Source organism: Amphiura filiformis, chromosome 6 (assembly GCF_039555335.1).
Source record: "Amphiura filiformis chromosome 6, Afil_fr2py, whole genome shotgun sequence".
Lineage (NCBI taxonomy): Eukaryota > Metazoa > Echinodermata > Ophiuroidea > Amphilepidida > Amphiuridae > Amphiura > Amphiura filiformis.
This window is the reverse complement of record NC_092633.1, coordinates 71,632,005-71,659,255: the sequence shown is the minus strand read 5'-3', so window position 1 is coordinate 71,659,255 and position 27,251 is coordinate 71,632,005. Positions and strand designations below refer to the sequence as shown.

At 35.2% G+C, this 27,251-nt stretch overlaps 1 protein-coding gene across 1 annotated transcript in view; it reads right to left on the bottom strand.

Annotated features, from left to right (window-relative positions):
* Nucleotides 1–420: 420 nt before the first annotated feature.
* Nucleotides 421–27,251, bottom strand: part of LOC140154746 (serine/threonine-protein kinase unc-51-like) — a 34,538-nt gene continuing 7,707 nt past the window's right edge. The window contains exons 4-26 of the mRNA XM_072177312.1: nt 26,943–26,984; nt 22,093–22,162; nt 21,068–21,118; nt 20,439–20,570; nt 19,393–19,466; nt 18,669–18,829; nt 17,956–18,038; nt 17,289–17,342; nt 16,614–16,891; nt 15,749–15,794; nt 15,434–15,482; nt 14,785–14,892; nt 14,100–14,256; nt 13,768–13,855; nt 12,981–13,208; nt 11,116–11,258; nt 10,382–10,595; nt 9,653–9,864; nt 9,099–9,265; nt 7,051–7,169; nt 6,438–6,631; nt 5,856–5,946; nt 421–5,152 (exon numbers count right to left, since the gene is read on the bottom strand). Of these exons, the coding sequence (XP_072033413.1) occupies nt 5,079–5,152; nt 5,856–5,946; nt 6,438–6,631; nt 7,051–7,169; nt 9,099–9,265; nt 9,653–9,864; nt 10,382–10,595; nt 11,116–11,258; nt 12,981–13,208; nt 13,768–13,855; nt 14,100–14,256; nt 14,785–14,892; nt 15,434–15,482; nt 15,749–15,794; nt 16,614–16,891; nt 17,289–17,342; nt 17,956–18,038; nt 18,669–18,829; nt 19,393–19,466; nt 20,439–20,570; nt 21,068–21,118; nt 22,093–22,162; nt 26,943–26,984 (2,835 nt within the window). The 3' untranslated portion in view covers nt 421–5,078. The remainder of the gene's footprint in view (nt 5,153–5,855; nt 5,947–6,437; nt 6,632–7,050; nt 7,170–9,098; nt 9,266–9,652; nt 9,865–10,381; nt 10,596–11,115; nt 11,259–12,980; nt 13,209–13,767; nt 13,856–14,099; nt 14,257–14,784; nt 14,893–15,433; nt 15,483–15,748; nt 15,795–16,613; nt 16,892–17,288; nt 17,343–17,955; nt 18,039–18,668; nt 18,830–19,392; nt 19,467–20,438; nt 20,571–21,067; nt 21,119–22,092; nt 22,163–26,942; nt 26,985–27,251) is intronic.

Sequence of the window (27,251 nt, the reverse complement as noted above, 5' to 3'; positions counted from 1 at the left end):
TTGACAAGTTTGGAATCACAAAATCTTTCCACTTTTTGTAGATGAAAACACTTGGTTCTGGAAATATTCAAACTGTTGCATTTGGTTGGAATATCAAATCTTTGTAAAAAGGGGCATAGATTTCAAATGTAGCCCATTTCACTATTGTTTTCATTGAGTCTACATTTCATGAAGCAAATACCTGCTTGAAGACATCACTACTATACACAACATACATAGATACAGACATGTTCAAAGACAAATCTGTAAACCTCAACAATAAAATAAATGCAGCATATGCAGTATTTAAGCATTAAATTATATACACCACCAACAAATGGTACAATGAACCATTCAACCATTCTCTTGATTCCAGTCAAATTGTTGACCCAATGTGCCTCAATTTGAAAACAATTATTTTAAAAATGATAACTCTACAGGAAAAATATAAAAAATTATGGGACTTAGCTACCATTCATTTCCACAAATGTGTAAAGATTAAATTTCAAAATAAGTTGTAAATAATAAAATAAAAGAACACGTTTGTGCCACGATCAAGAGAAATGAGTCAGATGTCGCTAATGTTGATTTTGTGATATTGGCAAAGAAAGTGTTAAAATTCTTTTGTTTTATTCTTTTCAGTGATTGATAAATTGACGTAACTTCACAAAGAAAAGTCGCATCAACATGTGGTTTTCAGTTTCTGAAAGCTCTAAATGTCCTCTTTAGAAAGATATTTAAAACTCATTTTCGACCAGGGTCAACATGTGACTCATTCCCCTTGATCATGTCACATTTTTAGCAAGCTAAAATTTTCATCAGATACTTAACTGTAGGTTTTAGAATTTGATTCACACCATTTTGTTACTTCTAAGGCTTCATTTAGCAATGCATCAACATTGCTCTTAAGATGTTTTAATCATTTTCTAGAATCAATGGCAATTATTATGTATAACCTTACACAAAATAAGGGAATGTTCATGTAGAAATACTTACGTGTTGTCACCATGTAATTATGAATATATATATATATATTAAATACAATTTATCTACAGTCACGTTATCAATATGATCATATATTAAACAAGTGTATGTTTACTTCATGTTACATTACACTTTGTTCAACCTTGAGCTTGATAGCGATATTGGTACTTTTACGCGGCAAGCATGCCAACACACTGCCCTTGCACATGTGTGTATTATATATGCTGTGGGATTAGGTTGTCATACACGATTTGATACTGCAACCAGCGAATGACACGCCTACATCGCTACATCAAATTCAATGTGAAACAAAGTATATACAAGTTTTTCAATTTCCACATTGCTTCTACTTTGATCGACAGGTATAAATTGAGTGCAAGAAGTCCCTACCTGCAATAGCTGCCAAGAGTCATATTTTGAGATGTGTACAATATAGAATGCAGCAATTGTCGAATGTCTATAGGGCAGCTATTGTAGTTAGAGACTTGCACTAATAAATATGGTGTGAAAAGTTTGAGCCTTCTGGGATCTATGTATACCATACATAACCAGATTTGCAACATAACTAATCATACTTCTGCTTACAACCTGTTGGTCTACATAATACAGTCCCCATATAACTATTTGCTTCCATTTGAATTAAAATCTACTAGAACTAAATCTTGGATGCAGCCATACTTGCCACACATATTTCTACACCAAACACAAGATAAATAACATTGGAAACTTGTTGACATTAATTAGAACGATATCTATTTTCAGTAGTCACAATATCTGCGTCATAACTAGACGCTTTTCTAACTACCTTTGCACCATTCAATATAAGACATTTGGTTTTGCAAAACTTTTGATATTTTCATAAGTGACGATGGGTGGATTTCACTAAGCTAAATCTACTGTAATTATGACAGTATATTATATACATTAAGTAACTCATGGGCAACTTTGGATGCATTTGAGTTTACATGCATTATCTTAGTGAAATCCACCACATAACAACAATACCATGCAAATGTGCATCCTTAAGCCTGGAAACCATCAGTAATTATGTCTGACTAAAAGGCTTACTCATATATTTCTCACAGGTTCATTTTACTTGTATATATACTTCAACTTTCGGTACCACACACAAGCATTTTATCACCTTGGCATGACATCCTGACAGAAGGACTATGCCATGTACAGATGTAGATGAAGATGATTCAATCTGGTCAAATTCTGGCAGGGTATCAGATCTGATTCTCATTGGCAATCCACTTTTTACAAATTTAACTCATTTTCACCAATATCTGTGTAGGGTTGTGGTTGCAGTCTAAATCAATTCACAGATTCTTCCTTGCCAAAATCTGCACCCAAAATTGACAATATCTTGTTTCTTCATCTTGTTCTACATCAAAATGATATTGCGATGTGCTTGCTCCTTTTTTAATGTGGTATTACTATTCAGTAGTACCACTTCTCCTATAAGTGAAGAATACTATTAACACTATTAAGCTGAGCCAGCGATGTGCAAGAACCATTTGGGTAAAAAGGCATGAGTGTGAATCCCAGAGAGATGTGGCTATGTTGCCTTCAATGGGTACTCAAACCATCCCATACTGCTTACAAATCACTAACTTCCATCCACGGCCATACACTAGTGCACTGGTTACACATATCCAACCATCATTGAACTCATTAATTCTATATGACTAGCAAGACATCTTAGTACTTATTGAGCGGTTTTAGAAACAGTCACAAAGTACAACAATATGCTTTCATTTGTCTCACTTACAAAGACAGGTACAAACCTCTCTGTTTATATAGCACAACACATTAATAATTCATACTTTAGTGTAAATACCAGTTTGCAAAACCCAGTCTTTATCAAATGATTTCATTACATGAGTTGTAAAGATAACAGCATTCAGTCTTGCTGTATATTATTTCAGCATACTTGATGCAAATTTAGTTTCATATTTATGAAAATCATTCATAATAGAAATAATTATCAACTGTTCACCATGTTCAGAATAATGAACCACATTGTTTTAAGCCTATTAGTTACGGTTAATCTGAAGCTCAGGAGGTAATGGTGCAGCATATCTACACATGTGTCTTATAAAGCAAGAGTAAAAGAAAAACAAACAAATTGTCAACCTTTGAGTAGCTTCTCTACTGATATTACACATAATAATATTTATTTTTATAAATGGGGGACTTATACGCTTCAATTTATAGCCTAGAAAAAATGGTGCTTTGTCGGAAGAATTGAAAGTGCACAGTTACATCAACGAAGACCTTCTTTTATACTTACAGTACTAACCAATTTAATCAGCTCACAAAATTACTGAACAATTTTTTCAGCACAAACTTCGAAACCCAGAAAGGTGTACCGATATATTATAGCGATTATATCTTATTTACAATTACATAGCAGAATCTCTGGCCTCATTTATTCGTTCAAGAGCAAGTATAAAAATTGCAATTAGTGTATACTTTGTTAAGCTTGTAATAGGTGAAACCTATGTTTTTTGTTACTGCACACATTAATGAATTCCAAACATATGTTAATGTATATTCATAGACGCAATCACCAGTCACACAACACGTTACATAAGGAAAGTGCTGTGCCCAATATTAGATATCAATCCACTACGTTATGAGTCTCACCTATTACTAGTTGAACAGTACTTGTTTCAATTCACTTTTTATTTGAAATATTTTTTACTGACACACTACAAATTGGGCACAAAATGGCCTATTCCAGTTGAAATCCATACACACCCCATGGAACACATGACCTTAATGTTCCACACATGGAGTGTGAATTTCAAATGGAGTTACCTGAATGGGCTACTCAATTTAAAATTCTTCACCCTGTAGGTGGGAAACTAAGGTGATGTTTTCCATAGGAAGAGTATGGATTTCAACTGAAATAGCCCAATAATATTATCTTACAATTTGCAACACACTCATTTTGGTAGCTTTGTTTAACTTTAATCTAATAAATTTCAGTGTAGTATTTGATAATTACCCTGATCTCTTATAATTGACCTTTTCGGTAAATCCCGTAAGCCATGATGTTGTCACGCCGATATGCATGTATCGACGTGACATATGATAGGGTAAAAAAAACCACAAAGGCTTATGGGATTTACCGAAAAGAATACCTGGCAAGTTTTAAATAAGGCTCTATAGATGTAATTTAAATGGACATCTCTACCATCACACTGACTGCATTACTTTTTGTGTAGTGACTGGTAGAATTTGGTGTTCATCTGGAGTTACAAGCTTATGACACGTTATGTTATCACATCTGAAGTGCTGGATATATTACTGAACGCTATTTGCTTGTATATACATAATGCTATGATGAGACAAGCTAAGAGAGTGATTGCACCTGATTTATGTTTTTGTCACAATATCAAGCTTCAATATATCTTTTGCCATAACTTCACAATATCAATAATAATTATAACCATTGGTTCCCCTGTACATGTGATACCAATGCTCATTATAATGAACAGTTTAAAAGTTCTATCATCACACACCTGAAATATCTGTGAAATAACTTGCAATAGATGCTGTGCTCCATCCTACAACAGATACACAATATTTGTTCTGTCTCCTCTAAAATCGCATGTTGTGTTGGACATCATTTACAATCTCGCCTTCTGTGCCCTGTGTTCACGCATCAAATGCATAATCATCTTGGCACTTGTTTTTGAAATCTGTAACGTTATTACAAGACTTTGAATTAAAAGTGCAGTATACGAGCGCCACCTGACACAGAGCAAGTGAGAATAGATGATCTGTTGATACAGCAACATGTTCATGACACTTAGTATCTAAATGCTGACACCACATTGAGATAATCACGCTCCTGTGGGATTTGGGTGTTGATGCAGCAAATAGGTACCATGTATGTCAATGTAACTTCTTCATCATGACACTTCCCAGGTTAATTCTGATGCTATGTTCTGTTACACCAATGTATCTACATGGGCGTTGTTACCACTAGTTCATGATGACAGTTTGCAGTCCAATCCATGCTCCAACTTACCAGCTTGCCTTTTTGTATCTCACCAAACAGTCAGCTAGACAAACAGACAGACACTAGACAGGATCATTTATCATGATGTCACTGCTGGTAAAGAAGCACCTGGTTTGTCTAGTGTTGCTATTCTTTGATCTAGTAACTGTTTGTCTGTAAAGAAATAAACAAAAACAATATTGCATGAGAAATACATATTCATACACAATTACTTCCCCATCTGTTTATATGACTGGAAGTGTTGTGATGTGTGCCATTTAGATTCATTCCCTATTGGGCTATTCCAGTTGAAATCCATACACCCCCTATGGAAGACATGACTTTAATCTTCCACACAGGGAGTAGATTTCGAACAGATCCAGGTAACCCCATTTGAAATTCACACTCCCTGTGTGGGAGATTAAAGTCATGTCTTCCATAGGGGGTGTATGGATTTCAACTGGAATAGCCCATTTTGAATATTTCAGAGTATTGTGCATTACTAGTTTCACAATCTTGTTACTTGCAGATAACTCGTCTTAACTAGTCTTTTAATATCAACTTTAGCTTGACATTTTCTATTGTGTACATCGTGCTAGAGTCATATCCATGTTAATGGCAAGTGACTTACATCCATGACAACATCAGGTTTTAGTTATTGTATTGTTCTAACATATAGGTGATACTCCTAACAATGCAATTTAATACAGAACTGAGTCATTCAGCACAGAATGTATACTATGTGTGCTTTGTGAGAATTTTTTAACATGCACATTAAATTAATGAAAACCATATCAATTTTGCCCATTTAGTGTTGATATTGATATTTCAGCCACTTCAATTTTGCCCATTTAGTGCTGATATTTCAGCCACTTACATTTGAGTAACTGATCCCTATCTGCATCTGTTTTGGCTTGTAGACATAGACCATGAAGTAGCATTTGGGCTGTCTTGTAACCTGCTATACTCTGCAAAGAATAAAACCAAAAATAATATACTCAATTTATCAATGTTATTACAAAACTGACTGACATTCTAACTTGTAGATATACCAATTTAAAGGAAACTATTCAGGAAAAGAAAACAAATGCCTTAAACCAACTACCAAACATATAGATTAGTAAATCACACGGTGTGTAAAACATGTCCCCACCAGAAGAACGGGGATGGGCTTTCATAGTTTGTACAAAACCACAGCAGCCCATTAAGTAATCCATTCAAGAATCTAGTTCCCAATTTAAGATGCTTGTTAAACAAGAAATATTTATTCAGCAAGTAGTTTTTAGCTTGCACATTATCTGAAGAGACCAATTATGATGGCTGCTACAAGGCCATCCAATCAAGACAAGTTGCAAAAAGGGTTACACCAAGATATATCAATGTATTTTTAGATTCAATATCTTCATGGAACACATTTTTACAAGTCCTCATCAAAGTCAAGTTCCAATTTACTACTCACCTCTAGAGGGCTCCCAAATAATTCATCCAGTCCAGCAGTTTGGCAGAGATCAATTGCATAGCTGTACATTAGCTTGTCTGCTGTGATCATGGAAGTGTCTGGTTCAACTCCTGGTGCATGCAGAATACTTTTATCATACAACCCACGACATTTGGCTAGGCACAAGTGGTATCGGTCGTTTAGACTCATCACAACTGGATGGGTAATAGGAAAAGATATAAAAGGTTATTCAAATAAATTCAAAATTTCTACAACTTTGATTTATCTCTCTAAGGTTTGGGACATGTAAGAAAAGAAACAAATGCTAGAACCTGAACTGAAGGAAGTCTGATCACCCACTCATATGAAGAGGCAGCTATAACAGGTGCCTTGATGGTTCATTTCCCCGGCTCCTAAATTACATGAAGTCTGATTATATCATTCACTACAGAACCAAGAAGATTATTCCTCATTATTTAATGATCTACAAGACCTTCTACATTATTTCAAACATGATGTTGCCTCAACAAAATCCAAAATTTACACAGGTATTCCTGTCAAAACATGCAATTCTACATCTATGACATGCACACCATAGTCTGATTGAAAGGTACTGTGAGACCCAATGACTTACTAGTGCGTACTGCATTTGATGGCTGTAGCCTTCTAGCACTGATTTCATCTCGAGCCATATCTAAGGAAGCTGATAATAGATCTAGAGCTCTTGCATATAGCACCAGCTGCTCAGCTCGTCTGCATACAATAAAGTAATAAAGAAGTAAAGTATCAAACATTACATCATTACATTGCAAATTAGTATCAATGTTCTTTGAAGTGCATCTTACATGGCAGTATAATTTTGCAGCTATCAACAATAGATACATGTCCTATAGTGTCATTTTGCTTCATTCTATACATGCAAACTTAAAAATTAGGACAATTGTTGCATAAAAAGGGGTATACCATTAAGGGGGTACTACACCCCTGGCCAATTTTGTGCCTATTTTTGCATTTTTCTCAAAATTATAGCGCATTGGTGACAAGTAAGATATGTATATTATAGGGGCAAGGACTACAACTACTGCACTGAAAATTCAGCAACTCAAGGCAAATAGTTATTGATTTATTGATCAAATATTGGTTTTCCCTCATTTTTGACTGTAACCCCACAACTGCTGTCTGTTTTCAAATAAAATTTCCAGTGCAGCAGTTGTAGTCCTGGCCCCTATAATATACATATCTTACTTGTCACAAATGCACTATAATTTTTGAGAAAAATTGCAAAAATAGGCACAAAATTGGGCAGGGGTGTAGTACCCCTTAAGGGCAGAGTAATGGGAGAGAACATGGACCTTTTCGAGCATCATTATTTCTGAATTGTATCTCCAAAGTATATAAAACTATACATTTTTGGAAAGGAAATGAGTCAAGGAATCCCATGGTGACATCAGATTTTTTCAAAAATCTCGAGTTTTTGATAAAATCACAAAAAATCACTTTTTTACCCCCATTTTTTGTGACAACTTTAAAAAAAATCAGTTCGAAGTAAAAAAATATCAGTTAGCTTTTAATGAAGAAGAGACATGAACTTAGGGAAGGTGTTTTTATTTGTTTGAAATTCGTCTCTTTTTTGAAAAATTGAAAAAAAACATGTGAAAAAAGCAATTTTGTCATTCTATTCAGCTAAAAATTGCACATAATGGTGTATATTTTTGTTTAAAACAAATATTTTGAAAAAATGAGAAAACCTTCCCTAGACTTTGATGTACTCTAAACGATAGTGCAAAAGTTTACCTTTTGCTTGCATATTTTTCGAGTTATCTTGTCACAAAAATCGTGCAATATTGTCAAAAGTGAACTATGAGAAATTGACGTTTTAGTAAAAAATGTCAAAATTATGCACAAAATGTCCTTATATTTTAAAACGGCAAGACTTTCACGCTTGTAAAAGCTGTACCTGGTGCATGGTCTTAATATGCATCTTTTTGCAACAATGAATTTATAATGTCTCCTTTTAGTCCGCCAAAATTCAACATAATTAAAAAATCTAAGTGGCATTTTGACTGCAAATTTGTGTTTTGTTTACACCGCATTTGCGGCGTTAAAAACATACCGAATGCGCCTTGACTGCGCTGCACATACGCGCAGAGTTGCGCCGCATCGCGCGCCCGCAAATCGCGCGCGTAATCACAATATTTCGCATTCTCGCATTTCTGACTCATTATTTCCCGCCAATTTACTAAGCTGTCTTGAGCCATGTGACTTTTTAGAGTTGAAAAGAATGAAATAAATCAAGCAAAAATACGTGTAAATATTAACAAGTTGTATTTTATCAGTTTCAAGTGAAAGAATACATCTTAGTGTTGATAAAAATCAAGAAATCTCAAATTCGGGCGTGGACGAATGTGTCTTCCATTACGCTGGCCTTAAGGTGTAGTAACTAAAGACCAATATTTCACAACTGGTCAAACTATACCAGAGAAGTTTGCCACTTCCCAAAACATGACCATTTATCATACAAAATTTAAAAAAAGGTCACACAATTCTATGTGGCTTGTCCAGCAAATTAGGTGCTGATATTCATGTGATTCCAGCCTGTCGGAACCCAAGTGATGTGTTTATACAGCAGTTATCTGATAAACAAGTGTAACATAAAATCCTTTATAAAAGTGTACTACTAACCTGTATCCTTCACTGACAAAGCACACTGTGTCTTTAGGTGATGCCTCTGTGTCTTTGGTATAGACAGACTCTGCTAATGGATCACTACGAGACTTGGCTACCTCTACAATGGCTTCTACTACGCCAACGATTACTTGTAGTCGCTCTACTATCTCTGTATGCTCAGGCTAGCGGGTAGATAAAGGGAGAGATGTAGAAATTAGATCAAATTGGTATAGTACATAATTCCTTTTACCAAATATACATGTACTTTCAGTCTGTAGCACAAGCAGTGCAGCTAACAGGCTGCTAAAATGATCAACAGTCTGCAAGTATTAAATATGGGTGTACACAAACCCCTGGTGAATAGAATTTTTTTGATAACTTAATATTTAAGATTAAAATATTTAAAACGTCAATTAGGTAGTTTGATTACATTTGATTTGATTTGATTACATCCATTCTGCAGCTGACTTGTGAAAGCAGGTATAATGACGTATGAGATATGACTCTAGTAATCCATTTACCAAGTAACCACTTCATTTACAGCCACTATTTTGACACATGTTAATTACCTCCAGCAATGTTTCTTCTGGTAGATCTGGTGCTACAAACATGATTGGTCCTTCCATATTTGGTGGTGATGTAGCAAATGACACAGATCCTTGACTGGATGGTGACCCTTCTGTCAGGACAGAGTTGCGACGTTGACCACCACTGCCATGACTACCAATGTAGAACATGCCACTTGGGTAACTGGGAGGACTGGTTGCCATGGTTACTTGACCTGGATAAATTTCATAAAAACATAAATAGTATGTCATGCCTTAATCTGATTGTCCCAACCAGGGTTCGAAATTTTGGTTGTCCGGTTGCCCGGGACAACTAAAAAAGTCGCCGGACAACCAAAAATACTGATTCGGTTGTCCGCTGGACAACCATAAATCTAGCAAAAAGTCACATTTGTAGGCCTACGGATAACCAAAAACTTAGACGGACAACCAGAAATTGTAATCTGGTTGTCTGTGGGACAACCATTTATTTTTCCTAAATTCGATCACTGGTCCCAACCCAATGGATAATCTGTAGGCCCTATACTGTATCTATAATGCATGATTTTTGTGGAAGTCTATCTTGCTCATTCATTTACCATTAACCTGCTTCTATATACATGAAAATAATTGATGCTGCTGTGCTCTGTCCTACTGCAAGACATCCCTACCTCAGCTATGCACACAGACCACATGTATGACCCCCCGAATGTCTTTTAGTTGACGTTGAATTAAAGGTAACAAACCACCTACCTGGAAGTGCTTCTATGCTGATAGCCGGTGACTTGGCCAAATTATCAAATGCTGCTTTGAGTGAGAACTGGTCACCAAGTCTACCTGAGCTAGCACTCCGTGGAATCATTCCTGACTCGCCAACGGAACTTACTCTACGAGGTTGTAACTCATCACAAATAGCACCTGAAAACGTCTTGGTCCTACGATCCATGGCAAAGGGTGCATTAAGGGGCTGTACAGGATATAAAGATCAAATTATGGCAGGTGATTACAATATATTATTATTTCATATTAAGTTCATACATTTGCGTTATCTAACAGCCTGTGTGATTGGTCAAGAGCTGGGCATAAACAACATTCACACTGGGCTGCTTTAGTGTAACCATATCGGTATTGAAAAAAAATGCAGGAAAATCACACATTTAATAATGTTACATCTCATTTTTTGTAATTATTTGATAAAATACAATCACCGAATGTTGGGGAATGTATAAACAGGGTTCATTAATAGAATTGAGGGCATGATAGTTGTTTATGCCCCAAGGCGGACGATCATGCTCTTAATTCTTTAAATTCTAGTTATTTCATTGAAGTGATCATACCAAATGACCATTTACAACTGCAAAGGACAATATACGAGTGGATATTCATCTGATAAGTGAAAATGCAAAGGACAAGATTAAAGAGCAATCAGTCTAAAGAAAAATCACGGCATCTTTGCTGAAATATACTGACGGTAAAAATGCACTCACCTGTGAAGGGCTTGTTTCGTTTCCGCTTCCAGGATATACAGGACTTGCAATAAGCCCTATCTTCTTTGTGGGTGAACCAAGAATAGTGGGTAGATTGGACGGATTGGCAAAACCAAAGGGAGGACATCTAGCTGGAGTTGAAACTGCAAAAAAATTGTGAAAATAACAATGATAAATATTCTATTCTTTTGGTTGAATTTATATCACATATGGGGACAGGCACCAAAAATTTGCAAGTCTGAGAGGACAACATTTCGAGATGTCAGACGTTAGCTTTGATTTCATGACTGTTAATTTTATGGTTTAATTTTCCATTATTTGACACATTTTCCCATTATAATCACACACAAAGTCTAAATATTATTTTGAATTTTGTTACAGTTCTATCGTTATCATAGCTTGTTTATGTCTTGTTCTTCAATATATATAATGACATGATAATAATCTGATTTAATGGGAATGACAGGATAGTGACTGATCATTTGTGCATGTTAAACTTCACATTGACACATAACAAAGATTACAAGACCACATCTTATTTACAATCCAGGTAAAACCCACAGCCAGTAAAGATCAATAGAGGTTGTTACATAAATGTGAAATCTCACGTTATGTTCAAAATGTTCTTTTCCTCAAAATGATAAGAAAATAGAAAGGAACTGGAGGGTAAAGTAGAGAGCTTGAAAATACTTAGAAATGAGCAAACTAGTGCACACACATTCTCACACATTGCTATCATTCTCTTTCAATCTGTTTATCTCGCTCTGTCAGTCTACATACCTGTTTCTCTTATTTTGTTTGTTTCTAGTGCTACTGTGCAGAAAAGGTGACCATAACACCAAGATATATCCACAGCAAAGTGCAAAGTATTGACAAATCTCAGATTCTATCAGCACCATTACAGCAAACAAAACTCCTATACACTCGCAGTTTAAGTATAAAGAGTGATAAAAGCATCCCACAAGACACCAGACTAAAAGGACCATGAAAAGAAGTGATCCCATAAAGAGCATACCTGAAAACTTGCCTTCCCTATACAACTTCTACTATTACACTTTGTTTAAAAATAAGTTCTTTCCTCTTTGAGCATCTAACTGTGTAACCATACCAAGCCTTACCATAGTCCTGTGAAACATTGACATGATTCACAAAATAATCAAAGTAATGTAAGAAAAGCAATCCTGAACATTGCACAGAACCATTTGTATAATTTACACCTACAATGCCTAGCAACAAATCAGCTGATTTTTGCTACTAACTGTTACAAAAATGGTAAAATTATTGACTACATTTTGTTTTATGCTTATCTCTTCTACCAATTTTAAAGATGGTCACTCAAACAATTAGACCTCTCTATTAATTTTTACAAGATTTTTGTAAATTTGTATTTCCGATGCACGTCCATTGTATATATCTTTGAATGCTAGATAATTTAATTTGAATGCAAGACATCCTGTAAAGAATCCTACACACTCCACAAGATTATCAGATAAGGGAAAAAAGCTAATTTGTGATGAGATCTCTACTAGATTCACATGATTGGAAAGTGTTGGATATAGGGTTCTCAAACATGTCATGCATAATTATTAGAAGCTCATACTTTTACACAAAAGTACAATGTCACAAGACCTCATATGAGCGAACTGTTTATAAATAAAAACCAGTCCACATCTTGACAAGAGACTGTTTGTACCACAAATGTTTTGTTTGAGAACCCCTGCCAGAATTCAAAGATTTGCATGCCTGACACCATCCCAGAGTGAAAGATGACAGATGCTGATTACATAACTGATGAGAAGGACAAGACTCGATGACAGGTGCCACTGCACAGCAACACACACGCACACATATACTCTCTACTTTACCCTCCAACGGATGATGACTTAATACATGAGAAGCCTTACATCTCCGTCTAGATGGGGAATAACCTTGCGTTGGTGAACCACCGCTGCTGGGTCTTACTGGAGGTGATGTCCTGGCAGCCTCAATGGTTAACACTGGGGATTGATTAGCTCCTTCTGGAGGCGTTAAGGATACGTTGAGTTTAGGTGATGTTGGGCTGGTGTTGAATCGGGTTACCCTATGCATGACACCTAGTGAAACAAAGAAAAAAAAAGAATAATATTGATGGCGATGATGTTGACATTACATAACACATAATTATATTCATGACCTAGCAGGCATCCACCCGCTCATTATAAGACAAGCAGAAACTGGCACAAGGGTTAGATCGGAAGACTTTCTGTGGTTCACATCTGGCTCCACAGCATGTCAACTTCCCTGGATACTATTCCATTGCTTTTGTACAATGTGTATTATCAATTAGTCATTCTAGATTGATTTCACAACTGCCCTTACATGAGACTTTACTTATATACTTCACATTTTCAACTGAACACCCAGGCACATAATAGCTGTGTTATGCCTTGCCTGGTATATTTATAAGTCTCACCTGCCACTGGGCAACTGCACTATTCCAAGTCCTGGTTACTAAATTGTAGTTGAAAAGTTATATCAATCCTGACATCGTGCAAGAGTAAACAGGTGGATATTTTATTACTGAAAAGTGACTTTATGGAGGATAATATAGACATTATGTTGAATTGTCTACATCACTGACAAAGTTTTTTTCTTCCATGTTATGATACATACCTGGTGAGGTTAAACATGGTAGACTACTTGGTGATACAAGACCTACAGCACTAACTGGACTGGAGGACCTGCCAAACTGAGCTATACTCTGAAAATATAGAGAATACACAACTATTGTGATATGCAAGTGAAATAAAGCATCATTTTGAAATTATCTGCATCAACATGCCCCAAATGGCAATTTAATTCCTTTTACTAGTACTTCACATCGATATAACAAACAAAACACCATCCCTAAATTCAAATATTTGAGTGGTGTAAATTTAGCTTAAAGTTATAGATAAGATTCGATTAGGATTATGGAATGGGGAAAGTTGAGTCATTCTTCTTACCTGTGGTGATGTCCTGTATGGATCTGGTCTGTCTTTAGGAGACTTTAGAATAGCACCTGAAGCAGATACTCTTCTTTCTGGTGTCCTTTGCCTCGTAGGACTTGTCATCTCAGTATTTGATCGTTGAGATGTAGCAGGTATTGGTAAACTTGTGGGCCTGTCAATACCAAAATTATGACATAAGTTCTACACTTCAACATTTCTTATAAATCTTGAATCATTGCAAAACTTACTGACATGCACTTCTTTCTTCCCATTGTGTATGAAATGAAGATCAAATTTGATTAATCTTTTACAGTGTACTTTTTGCTTTCAAAAATAATAATGACAGAGTCAGAATTACTTTAATTTGAAAACTTAGTTCTGTTTGTTCTCCCACTTGCAAACAAACAGCTTGAGTCAGGATCAATAACAGGAAAACTTATTTCAAATTTGGCTGTTTGTTTGTTGTCAATGGTCTCAAAGGTACATGTAAACAGGCCTGTAGCTTAACACTCCCACTTGCAAACAAACTGGTCAAGATAACATCAATAACTGATTCTTTTGCTACTCAAAATAGTCTCAAACTACATGAGAACAGAAACTGATGATTACTCTCTCCCACAAATGAAATGAATGCTTTTTTTTTCAGCGGGCGGTTAAGAAGGATAAGGTGAATTATTATGGATGATGAATACTTGCTTACCTTCCACTGGGAGATGGTACAGTTGTGGCTGTAGTCATTGGGATCTGGGTAGGTGACAATCTTAAAGGAGATGAACCTAAAGTAAACTTGACTCCATGTGGTGAACCACTGAAACAAAGTAGCAAATATTTATGGTTATCTTTTAATTGCATTCTGGTTCACTTGAAATCTTATCTGAAATCCTAAACTAGACAAAAACAAAGCAATAGGGCATCAACAAACCAAAAAATTAAAGGCAAAAACTCACCATAATGTAAATAAATGAGCCCATCACAAACTTGTTTACAACTTTATGAATTAAAATGTATTTATTCTGGTTGTTGATGGATAGCGACCAACCGCAAAACCCTTGTCACCAAATGATCAGAATGTAGAGTGCATATAAACATAAACATGTTGCATGATGGCATAACACACTGACTTTATTGTCTGTTTTGTCTGCTCAAGGTTAGCTGAGACCGATTGTTCAAATTTGTCAAGAATCCGATAAAAATTAATTGTGGATTATAGAGACCAACCATAAAAACCTTGTCATGGGATGATCTGCGTCTAATATTAATGCGAACAAGCATGTTTGTGCTGACATCCCCTAAGAATGACCAAATTTAATGTACACGCCAAAGCACACATTAAACAAATGGTTACTTACCTTGGTGAAATGCTAGGATTTCCACATTTATTCCTCTCTATTGTTCGATCTGTAAGGCAAGTAATATACATATATTAGTGTTTGACAGGCCCAATTGCTTAATTACTTTGCTCAAAATGTACTTCATGTGCATTCAACTTCATGGACATGCACAAGAAATTGAAATCACATCCAATCAGAGGAATTTAAGGATTTCACAACATTTTCTGTCCAATAAGTTAAGGGGTATTGAGTCATCAGTCCTATACTTATTTAATACAATATACAAAGTTTATTATTTTCTCAACATATGGCAATGAATTCAAAAAAACTTACATGGCATGTCTGATGGCAAGTCAGATGAGGATACCAACACATAATCCTGAAAAAAATAAGTATGTCAAATGTTAGAAAATATGGACATTTTCAAATATTGCATTAGAATCAAGGATTCTGTCAAACTGGCAGCTTAGTCTATCTAATCTGGAGTACTCTTAAAGAGGACAAGCCAATTGTTTGCTTAAGTGAAGTCAGACACTAATCTTGTGAATACCCAATGAGCAGACGACATTAGACTTGGCTCAAGACTAAGTGTCATAATGGCTACTAACTCAACAAATAAGTGAAATATGGGTATACTAATACTATTTTCTTTTTTTCCCTATTAACAACAAAACTTTGTAAAAAGGGGTATTTCTTTTTTGAAAACAAATAAAATTCTTTGTGATTGTGTTACAATCCTAACTGTACTTGACACTATTCTTAAATCTTAAAAGTAAGTATGGGGCATGGTAGCGCAGCAGTATGGGCTCTGCTCGATCCCCGGTGGTGCCATTGTGTTGCGCTCTTGGGCAAGGCGCTTATCCTTACTTGCCTCTCTCTACCCAGGGGTGAAATGGGGAGCTGTTATAAATATTGTCCATTGAGCGCGACCTAAACGGATAGGCATGCCTTGGGCATTGTATGGCAGCTGACATATTCTAATGACAGCGGAATGAATGTAAAGCGCTTTGATACATGTGCACATGTGAAAGGCATTGTATAAATACCAACAAATGATCAGGCCCAATAACTGTAAAATCACAAATTCAGGAAATAAGTCTGCGCCTTTGTTGATGGTGTATACAAGCATCTTTACCTTTATCAACTCAATATTGACCCATCTAATAACTTTTATTTTACATGTTGCAGACATACTTACATCTTCAAGAATATCATTGTCTAATGAGCTGGTACTTGGAGGTGTACCATACTTCTCAGCTGAACCTGGAGAAGCTGAATACTTCTTAGGCATCCCTCTGTGAGGAGAGGGTGAGTGGCTCTTCCGATGACGATGATGGTGGTGGTGGTGATGGAGAGCCTGATCTTCTGGAGATGAGATGGGCATATTGCCTGACAGTGGGGATACTGATATTGTTCTGTGTTCAGGAGAGTCTGAACTAAAACTATGAGTTCTACTTGGTACTGGCATTGGGGATGCTGAAAAATACAAGGTCAGGAAATACTTATAATAATGCATTCAACTTAATTAATACTACACAATTATTTGACAAAAAAATCATTTCAAAATTCACAATGTTCAATCGTAGAACGGATGAAATAACAACTCTACCGGCGGTCGACCGCCGGTTCCAGGCGGTTCCGTCCGGTTGGAGCAAGTTTCTATTGTTCTAAACAATGGAACACAGTTCAAACCAGTCAACCACCAGTCGAGTTTTGATTTCATCCCTAAATAAGAAATATACATAGAGTAAGGATGAACTTTAAAACAAAACTTGTAAAATATCTTATTTATGCTGTCTGCCTTACATAAATATCAAGTAGCTAGGTTTCTAATAGTATGCACTTGAAATTTACAACATTTTCTATTACTTACATGATGAGGTAGGTGGAATACTTTTACCAAGAAAGGGATGATTGAAGAACATATCTGAAGCAAGAAAATTAGAACAAGAAATCAATTATTGATATCAGCTTGGAAAAATATGGTAACACCAATTTCACCAAATCATTTATTCATTAACATGCTATCTTATGGGATCCACATGAATGCTTATAGTTGACACTCATTGCTCTAAATATTGGTATTTAATTCATTCAACACAACACAACACAACACATGAACATACTTCATAAGAACACACAATCATAGTTTGAATTTCTTGATCTAGTAACATCAATGTGTTGTTCAAATGTCACATCAGATTTAGACATGACTCCCAACAACAGGTGAATTCATTCATACCACATACAATCAGTAGATTTGCCAAAGTCAAAAACTCTATTAAAATCCAAACTTATTCTATATTTTATAGAATGAGTGATATTTTAAAACTCTTTTATTTTTTTCCATCAAGGTGTGTGTAAATCATCAATTTCTCTACAACATTGAAGACTCTCAGCCCAATCTTTCAGCATGATGTAATAACAGTTTTGGCCTGAATTAATGGTGTTAGTACAAACAAGGAAAACAAGCAAACTAAACATAGCCTCATGATAATCACATGAAAAAAAACTTTACAGCAAATGACCTGTGGCCTTACCAAAGTCTATACGATCTTTCTGATTTTTCTTGAGTAGTCTTATTAGAAGATCTCTCAATTCTTTGGAAGTTCCTGTTGGCACACTGAGGATATAAACAAATAGATAGTATTTCATAACAGGATACAAATAATTGTATGAAGTGTCAATTCTAATTGTATTATTATGTGTCAATTAACATTAGATCACAAAGAATGAGCCATCACTCAATAGGGATGCAGGCGGGCAGGTTCAAACTTCCTGTAATACCAGAGTTTCTCATTAAGCATATGGACAAAAGATCACAACCTAATGCAGACTCCCTTTTTCCCCCAATTCTTATTTTACTTCTAAAGGTGAATCATTCAGCATTCAGACACCGTTGTCCCATGATGCCCAGGGCAAGGTGAATGAACAGCCAGGCATTACCCTGCAAGGTGTATGTCACTCAATTAAGAGACTTGATAATGATTTGTCTCAACATAAACAAGAACCTGCCTGCAATGGGGAACCATCTTTCATTTTATATACTTCGTTTTTCTAATAGCTGTAATGTCCTAGATATGCTGCAGTTTGACAAGGTATTTACAGTCAGATAGTTAAAGCTTTAGTCATAGGTTGAAGGGTGTATGTCAAATGTCTATGGTGGTAAGCAAATTGCATATCAGTGTGTGGGGGTAGAGATATTTGTGTTTACGCATACAGAACATGTAGTCAATAATTTGAGGACACTTACTCTGGTTCAAGAGTCCTTGCTCTTTGATAGAAGTTCTTGAGTTCTTGTGGATTGGATGCTTTGAATGGTGCACTACCTGTTAGACACTGGAAGATAATTGTCCCTACACTCCATAAATCTGCTTTGCCATCATACTGCTGAGACATGATAACTTCAGGAGCCTACATGTTTGGAAACAGCAAAATGTAGTACAAGTTAATATAAGGTTTGTTCATGTGTGGTTTCATGTACTGTTTTGTCAAGTCATATGATTAGTCTGGTTTCACCCTGGATGTAAAAAGAAAGGGAAAAACTATGATTATGTGTTAAGTTATGCAAATTAAGTTTGAAATTAAACCTGAAATATGGCCAAAACAAGTTTTAATTTCTTGGGAACTCAACCTTTTTTTAGCAACATCAAATTTATCACATAATCATTAAAAGACCCAGAAAATTTCTATTGGAAAATTCCACAAATTTTCAATGATCTAATCCTAATTCCAAACCAACAGATGCACCAATATACTTAAAATCTTTCTCAAACCACCCTTCCTTGAGCAAACTTTGCTTCTTATTTCTGGGTCAAAAGTCTACTGTTGTTTGTCTCTGTCTCTCTTTAAGAATGCCTGTATCCTCACTTAATCTTTGAAAATGGCCAAGAATTTCAATGCCAAATTGGAAATTGATTTGCTCCATAAATGACTCAGTTTGCTTGCTAATATATTATATGATTATCATATCTTACCATATATAGAGGTGAACCACACAATGTAGCTGCCATCATGTCAGCTTCTAGAAACCTGGCAAATCCAAAGTCAGCTATTAGGTCAAAAATAAGAAAACCACATATTGATGAGTCACTTAACACAAGTGATGAGATCACAGCACACATCTTAGCTAAAGAATGGATTGAAGTTCAGATGAGTTTTAGATTACACTTGCTACCAGCAACTCTTGCTTGCAGATGCTTGCACCCTTACAGAGTCAGAGTTAGGATCGCACAATGGTTTACAGCTTGGTTAGCAAATTGAGTGTCAATGTTTCATAACTTTTCATAATGTGATTTAACCAGTCAATCAAAACCCCACTAAATGCTCCAAACTTCACTGATAACTGGTAACTGTTTAGATATACAGTCCAACCTCTCTTATCCGGAACTCTTTTATATGGATCTCTCTGTTATCCGGCTTTGAAATCTTCACAGGAAAACATGTTTTGGATAATTTAACACCTTAATTCCATGCTCTGAACGCTTAGAATGAAATATCTGTGTTGCATAAAGCACTCTAAAGCCATCTTTTAGTGTTATTTACCCCCCATGTTAAAACAATATTTGTTGTCACAATTTCAGTACTTGGGACAGTCAATGCAGAATTACATGTAATTCACTTATCCGGATTTTTCACTTATCCGGACAGTGCTTGGTCCCATCATGGCCAGATTAGAGAGGTTGGACTGTATTGATGTTATCATATTAGTCCAAGTCCTGAAGTTTTAACTTTTAAAAGCACTCTGTCAAAACTCATAAACTCATTTTCATGTTTTGCTTACCTATAAAAACATATGATAAGTTTCAAACCTGATACTTATGTGGTTATTTCCCAGGAAGATTAATTAAAAGTACCTACAAAGAAGCAAATTTTTCCCTCCTAAAGACAAAACATTTCCTATGAAGGAGTTTCCTGTGTTCCCCACTTTTCTAACCCCATTTCTGAACATCTGTCAAAAACCATTTTGAGAGCTCAATCAATTATTATCAATATCTTAATATACCACCATAATTTTACTTACCAATCTTCAGTTTAATTTCAGATGGTTTTGGTCTTGGTTTCTTGGTCTTCAAATTATGACTGAGCAATATGTTTTGTGGTTTCAGGTCTCTGTGCATGATGCCTTTGTTGTGTAATACTTTCATTGCTGATGCTGTGGAAAAAAATAATTCAGTCATCAAAATACATTTATATGCTAATCATAACAATGCTTTTTATTTTGCACTTACATCATATATCAGTTTTATGCTGGGTATAAAAACTCTCATAGCGTGGGATGCAACTCCCAGAACAAAAGAAAATAAATCAGAATCTTCAAAAAAAAGGCAAATCAGCACAAACATTTTTCATTATTTATATATTTTCACATCAATTATGATTTTGTTTGGGCTAAACTACACAGATTAGAGCCCTACTATTTGATTTTGTGACTGGAAAATTGTTAAGGCATGTATATAACAATGCTACATTCATGAACACTTTCCAAATTTCAACAATGATTCAACAATTTATGAAATGAAAAAATGTTTCTGAGACAGTGTTAAATGCATCTATGACAATTTAATATTGGGAGAGGGAAACAGTATGAATTATTTGAAAACTTAATTTTGTATTTAACTGTAGGTAAAAGCAACTACAAAATTAACTTACATATTTGTTTCAGAAATAACCTTATGGTGTCCTCACTTAGTGTTCCTTTAGCTGCAAGGGACAAAATGAAAAGATCAGGTGTCTAATTAAAATAACTGGAATATACGACAACACATAACACATGCAACTTGCACGCATTAGGAATTCAATTCACTTGAGTGGAAGAGCATTGAGGTCACAAAACATAAATATTTACATCTGTGTCTTTTTTCAGAAATTCAAGATGTGCCACAACTTCATCTTTATCTGCTGATGACATATAAGGGATAGATGAGGAGCTCAAGTCTCCCAAAGGGGGTTTCATATCAGTAGTAGACAAAACAGAAGAAGGAGAACAAAGTTTGGATTTCATGTGCATTTTTCATTACAGCACAATACACTTCTAATTTTATAAATTTGAATGCAAGGTAAGATGAAATGCATGAAGATCTAGAATTACATGGTTCTCAGCATCCCTAGATTCACAAATATTAATACAGGGGTTTTGGGTTCTTAGCTGTTCTTGTTTGAAAAGAAATATGATTGGGTTTATACACCCAGGTTTATGTTTTGGCATACTCGCACACTTGTACCAAGCATCATAAAATGCAAGTCATCACATAGCAGTGGTACAATGTACTGTGACATTCAGAAATTATTAGTCAAATAGAACAAATATGCAGATGAGCTTATATTTGCATATAGTTTACAACGTAGAGTATGCTTGAGAAAACTAGCACCATTTCATCAAGTATTGTCAGAATCAGGCATAACATAGGGTAATGTTACCCACAAAATATAAAATGTAAACAGGTTCGAATTCGCCTGTATCGCATAGCAGTTTGCTCCTTATTTTGAAGTTACTGCTACCCAATTTTGCATTTGTATAGCACTTTTTATCATGCTTTAGTATATGGAAGTATCCTGATTAAGATGAATTAGCGAAAAACTGCTACGCAAAATTTTTTAACGAATTCGAACCCTGAATGTAAACATGTAAAATGTATAATCTTACGGCCAGCCAGCCGGCCAGCATATATACTTACAATGTAGGTAGTCTGCTAAATCACCACCATTGCAGTATTCCATGACTAACACTAGAGATGTAGGTGTGTCCTGTAGAGAACAGACAAATATTTTGAGATATCATTAAATACATTCTTAATTTTATTTGCATTTAATACTGATTCTCCTAAAATCAAAAGCTGAGGCAACAAGTTTGAATTCAACTATACAGGCTTTTTCTTTCTTTTTTCTGCTCTACTTTGTCCTACTTGGGGGGGTGTCCTATAATTCTATAAGGCAAGCAGTTAATATGATTTCATACCTATTTGCACAGGCTGCGGAGGCAAATGCACCTTTTTAAAGCTATACTTGAACTAACTTGGTCACAAACAATGACCAGCCCATGACCACACATGCCACATGACCCTCATTAATTAGGTCAAATGTCACAGAAGGGTCATAGCAGCACTAACATAGTCGGGGTTAATGGCGATTTCCCCCCGAAAATGCCAAAATAGCCCTCAAAAATTAAAATATGGGGATTTAATAGAAAGTAGCCCCTGAAAGACAATTACTTTGAGGCAAAGTAAATGGGGATAAAATTAGGGTATTTAGAATGTAGCCCCCAAAAGTTAAATTACTGGGTAAATTGTTTTCAAATGTAGCCCCTAAAATTAAAGGAAGCCTGGGTCTGAGGTCACATACATGATTTTCAGCTAAAATACCTCTTCTCTCACAAATAACGTAGGACCGTAACACTACTTGAACCAGTGCACTGTCTACAGATTAAATGTGAGTTAAACAGCACAGCCACCAGAGGATGGCTGTGCTATGTCTAGTTATACATGTACATCTTGTTTTCTTTTTTTAGTTTCCATAATTATGAAAATCAGTTTATTACTTTCAGATCACAGATAATAGAAAAAAAATCATACCAAAAATTCATTCATTGTTTTTCAACAGAAAATTAAAATCTTAATTTTTATGTTTTTAATTTTTGATTATAATATTTAGAAAATATTGTTTTGTTTTGTTTTGTGTTTATGCGCTTCTAAATGATATGTGCAGGTGAAAATGTATACTTTGCAATGGTCTCTTTATTTATTCACATATGAATGCTTTGTGCCGGAGTCCAACTTTTGTAACAGGCATGACATTTCATGGGCAATTAATTTTCACAAATCAAATCCTGTCTCAAGTTAATTCTTAGAAAAGATTGATTTTAAAATACTGCTTTTAATAAAGTTAATATAGTGATTAGAAATAGAATTAAATCAAGCATGGGCTGATGAAGGACTAACACAGCTGTATAAATAACAACTAGATCATTTCTGTTAACTATTAATACACTCTTTTGTTGGGATGAAACTAGATGTTCTTTGTCTAAAAGTTGCTTTGCTGTCACAGACCACTGATATTAAACTGTGCATGGCCATGTACATGGTGCATTTTACTTTAAAACTTAAAAATCTTCCTTCCTTTAGGCTCGGTGAATTGGGAAAAACAATAATGAACATGGTACATTTTACATTTTTTACACTTTTTTAATTTTTTTTTATTTACCTATAATTATCTGCCATTCTTTAAAATGACCATGCATTATAATTAGGCTAGTTGAATTACAAAAAAAAAAATTCAAGTAGAAAAAGTACAATTTAATCAAAAGCCACCGACTATAAAGATTGGGTGCCAAAGAAGACAGATTTAGGTCAGTAAATTATCTGCCCATGTGTGATCTACATAGTAAACACATGAATCTCACCTGCCCATGTGTAGCTAATCAAATCATGTGTATGTATACCATATCATCATTGTTTTGGCTCTCATTCAAAGTTATAGAGGAAACTCCAAAGACAAATTCCCAATTGCATTATCATATATTATCACGCCACTTTCTGTTTACCAGAACAAATACACCACACCAAAAAGACTAACGCCCTAAATAATCATGACCACTGAAGGTCTGTGTCATACGAATGTAGATTTTTGAACTTTTATGACTGGGTTTTAAAAAAAATAATTTGCTTGAATTTTGGTAATTTTATGTATTCTATTACAATGTGTGATTTTAATGACTAAGAATATATTTTGCACAGACCCCCACACTGCTTTAAATGTTTTAGAGACTCAATCATTTTGAACATTTTTTACACATATTTAGCATGTTTCTTTTTTAAAAGGAAAAGAATATCTTTGGCAAAATAATTTTAATACAAATAAACAAATAGTCCAATCTGAAAATGAATTTTTTACAGATGGCTCACTTTTTTAATTGATCAAAACAAAGGCTCAGACAAGATGTGTAACAGACAAGAACACAGAAGCCAGGTAAAGTGTTGAGTATCTGAAACAAACTAGCTAGGTATTAAAGGTCTTTGTTCACTTAAAGGAGTATTTCGTGATCCTAGCATCCTCTATTTATGTCATATTTCATTAGATATCCACGAAAAAACCTATTCCCAAAATTTCAGTTGATTCCGATTTTATGTTCATGAAGTTATGCATGATTATGTGTATTACACTGCTCCATAGACAATGCGTTGTAATTTCGTTCTGGTGCACCAGAATGAAATTCAAATTTCACGATATCTTTGCTAAACGAATTAATCTGCAAGAAATATTTTGTACATAAACATTATATAGCCAGAGGTTTCCAGTGATATAAAAATCTCAACTTTTTTTGAAAAAAGTGGGGGGATGAGGCTGTGGATCACGAAATGCCCTTTTAACATACAAGTATAACTTTCGATTCTTTTGTGATCTGTGGTACATGTACATCAAAACTGCACATTAGTTACGGAAGCAGAAAGTAATAATTGTATTGTTAACTGCCAATTCAAATGAAAGGATTTGGCGGGATTTTGTTAACTTTATTTGCTATGGAGTATTCACAAGTACTAGTAACAAGGACAAGGTCATGAAAGCAAATTTGTATACTATTTGTTTATAGTAAACATACAAAATCAAGGTCCTACAATTTCCAGAAAAAATTTCAGAATGAGAACAGATACTGTATGCTGATTGCTGTTGTTTTCGTAAGGGTTTTATTTCCACACATTTTGTGAGTGGACATGCAGGCACAAAAATAGCAACAGCAAAAATAAAGTTTGTATATAAAGTTACTTCACACTTATATGCACAAAATAAACAACTTGCATGTAAGTAACAGGGCCTCCATGTAAAGAGTACCTTGCTATAATATTTCGCCACTTCAATAATTTGTGATCTGTGTATTCAGGTCAGATACATACAACCTTCGCACCTAAATAATTTCATATTTTCATTTCTTAATTCAGAATTTTTAATCACCTACAAATTTAATTATGATAATATATTTTCCCACTTTGATAGTAGGCCTACACAAAACAAAAACATGGAAAGTAAGGGGCTGTGCAATAATTATAAGCCCTGGTGGGAGGGTAAAATAGGGGGGGGGCAAGAAATTTTTGGTAAGCCAAAATGGGAGGCAATCAATTTTTGGCAATCTGAGAGGGGGCAAGCAATTTTTGGCACACATTCATGTGATGCATTTTAAATAAAACGCTCTAAAAAGGCTTAGGAAAACAGTACAGAAATCCTTTTAAATATACAAATTTGCTGCTCGCTGTGCTCGCAACATATGTCTAGACCATTTAAATGTTTGCAAATTGGGATCCCAAATATTTGGCAGGCCGAGAGGGGGGCAAGCGATTTTTGGCAGGCCGAGAGGGGGGCAAGCGATTTTTGGCAGGCCGAGAGGGGGGGCAAGCATTTTTGGCACGCCATTTGGAAATTTTAAATTTAATTATTGCTCAGCCCCTAAAAAAAAAAAAAGTAAATTTTTTAATCTAAAACTTTTATTTATATAGGCCTATGTTTTAAAAGGAACATATCACATTTTTCATTTCATGTCATTTACATTTCCTTCTACTTCAGTCTTATTAAATCATGTGAAAATGTGATAACACTGTGATCATAAGATAGCTTACATACAGGAGCTACATTGTAGTTTCACTGATTTTGTAGCCCTACATAATACCACATCCCTATTAAATTTACTACATCCCTAAAAATAGATTTCAAAACAACAAATTCCCAGGTCTGTTTATATGTCTGTGCACTGACCTGGTGAATGACCACTTACAGGTTGAACCATAAATGGTATAAAAGTCACTGCTTAAATTAGCTGTGCAGCTATTTTGAGCTCTGACCTCATTTTCAGGGTGCTGATGTGTTCTTAGGTGCAGCAACTTACTACGCTATTATGAACACATCACCAGTGTTTATGTACAAACTGTAATACATGTAGTCTGGAATAGAACTTTTAAAAAGTGTTTGTGCAGTCTTCTTTGCTGCACAAACACTGTAGCAAAATCAAAACAACCAGACCTGTAGGGCAAGGCCACGGGGTACCAAACCTCAAATAAACTGATCTTTTTCCCCAATCTTTTTCCAAAAAAATATCAGTTTGCATGACAAACACAAAAAAGTGGACTTGTGGTTTTCTATATGAAAATGTTTACCTTCATAAGAGAGTTGACTGGGGGGACGTAAAGCTTGCATGATAATGATATGGGAACAAAAATATTAAAATAAGGGCGAAAAGCAAGCTATGTTTACCCTACTTCCTCCATCTACGGGTAGATGGAGGAAGTAGGGTAAACATAGCTTGCTTTTCGCCCTTATTTTAATATTTTTGTTCCCATATCATTATCATGCAAGCTTTACAGGCCTGCAAATTTCATAAATGACCTCAAATAAATGATATTTGCAGAAAGAAATTTTGACCTTTGACCCTTTATGCTGTATAGAAAACCAACCAAATATTACGAATCCCCCTATCCAGTATGTACACTGGGAAGATGAGTCTGCAGAATGCCATAACAAAAATTAACATGGACTTATCACCTACCTTGAAGTAGAGTAAGGCCACCACATTCTCATGATGTAAGTCCTGTTAACAAAGACAATACAAACAGGTTAGAATAGGATGTGACCTTTATTTGCACTCAATCCAAACAAATCTAGGTCATTTTATGTTCCAGATAAATAGGAAATTATGACAATTGCCCAATGGGTTAACCTCAAGCTTTCTATTTCAATCATGTTCAAACATAGGGTTCCTTCTTTGCAATGTAATTATTTTCCTGGCTGTCATGCCAACATAGTTGAGTGAGCATTCAATAGTTTTGTTAATTGAACAGATCCAACATGATGAGCA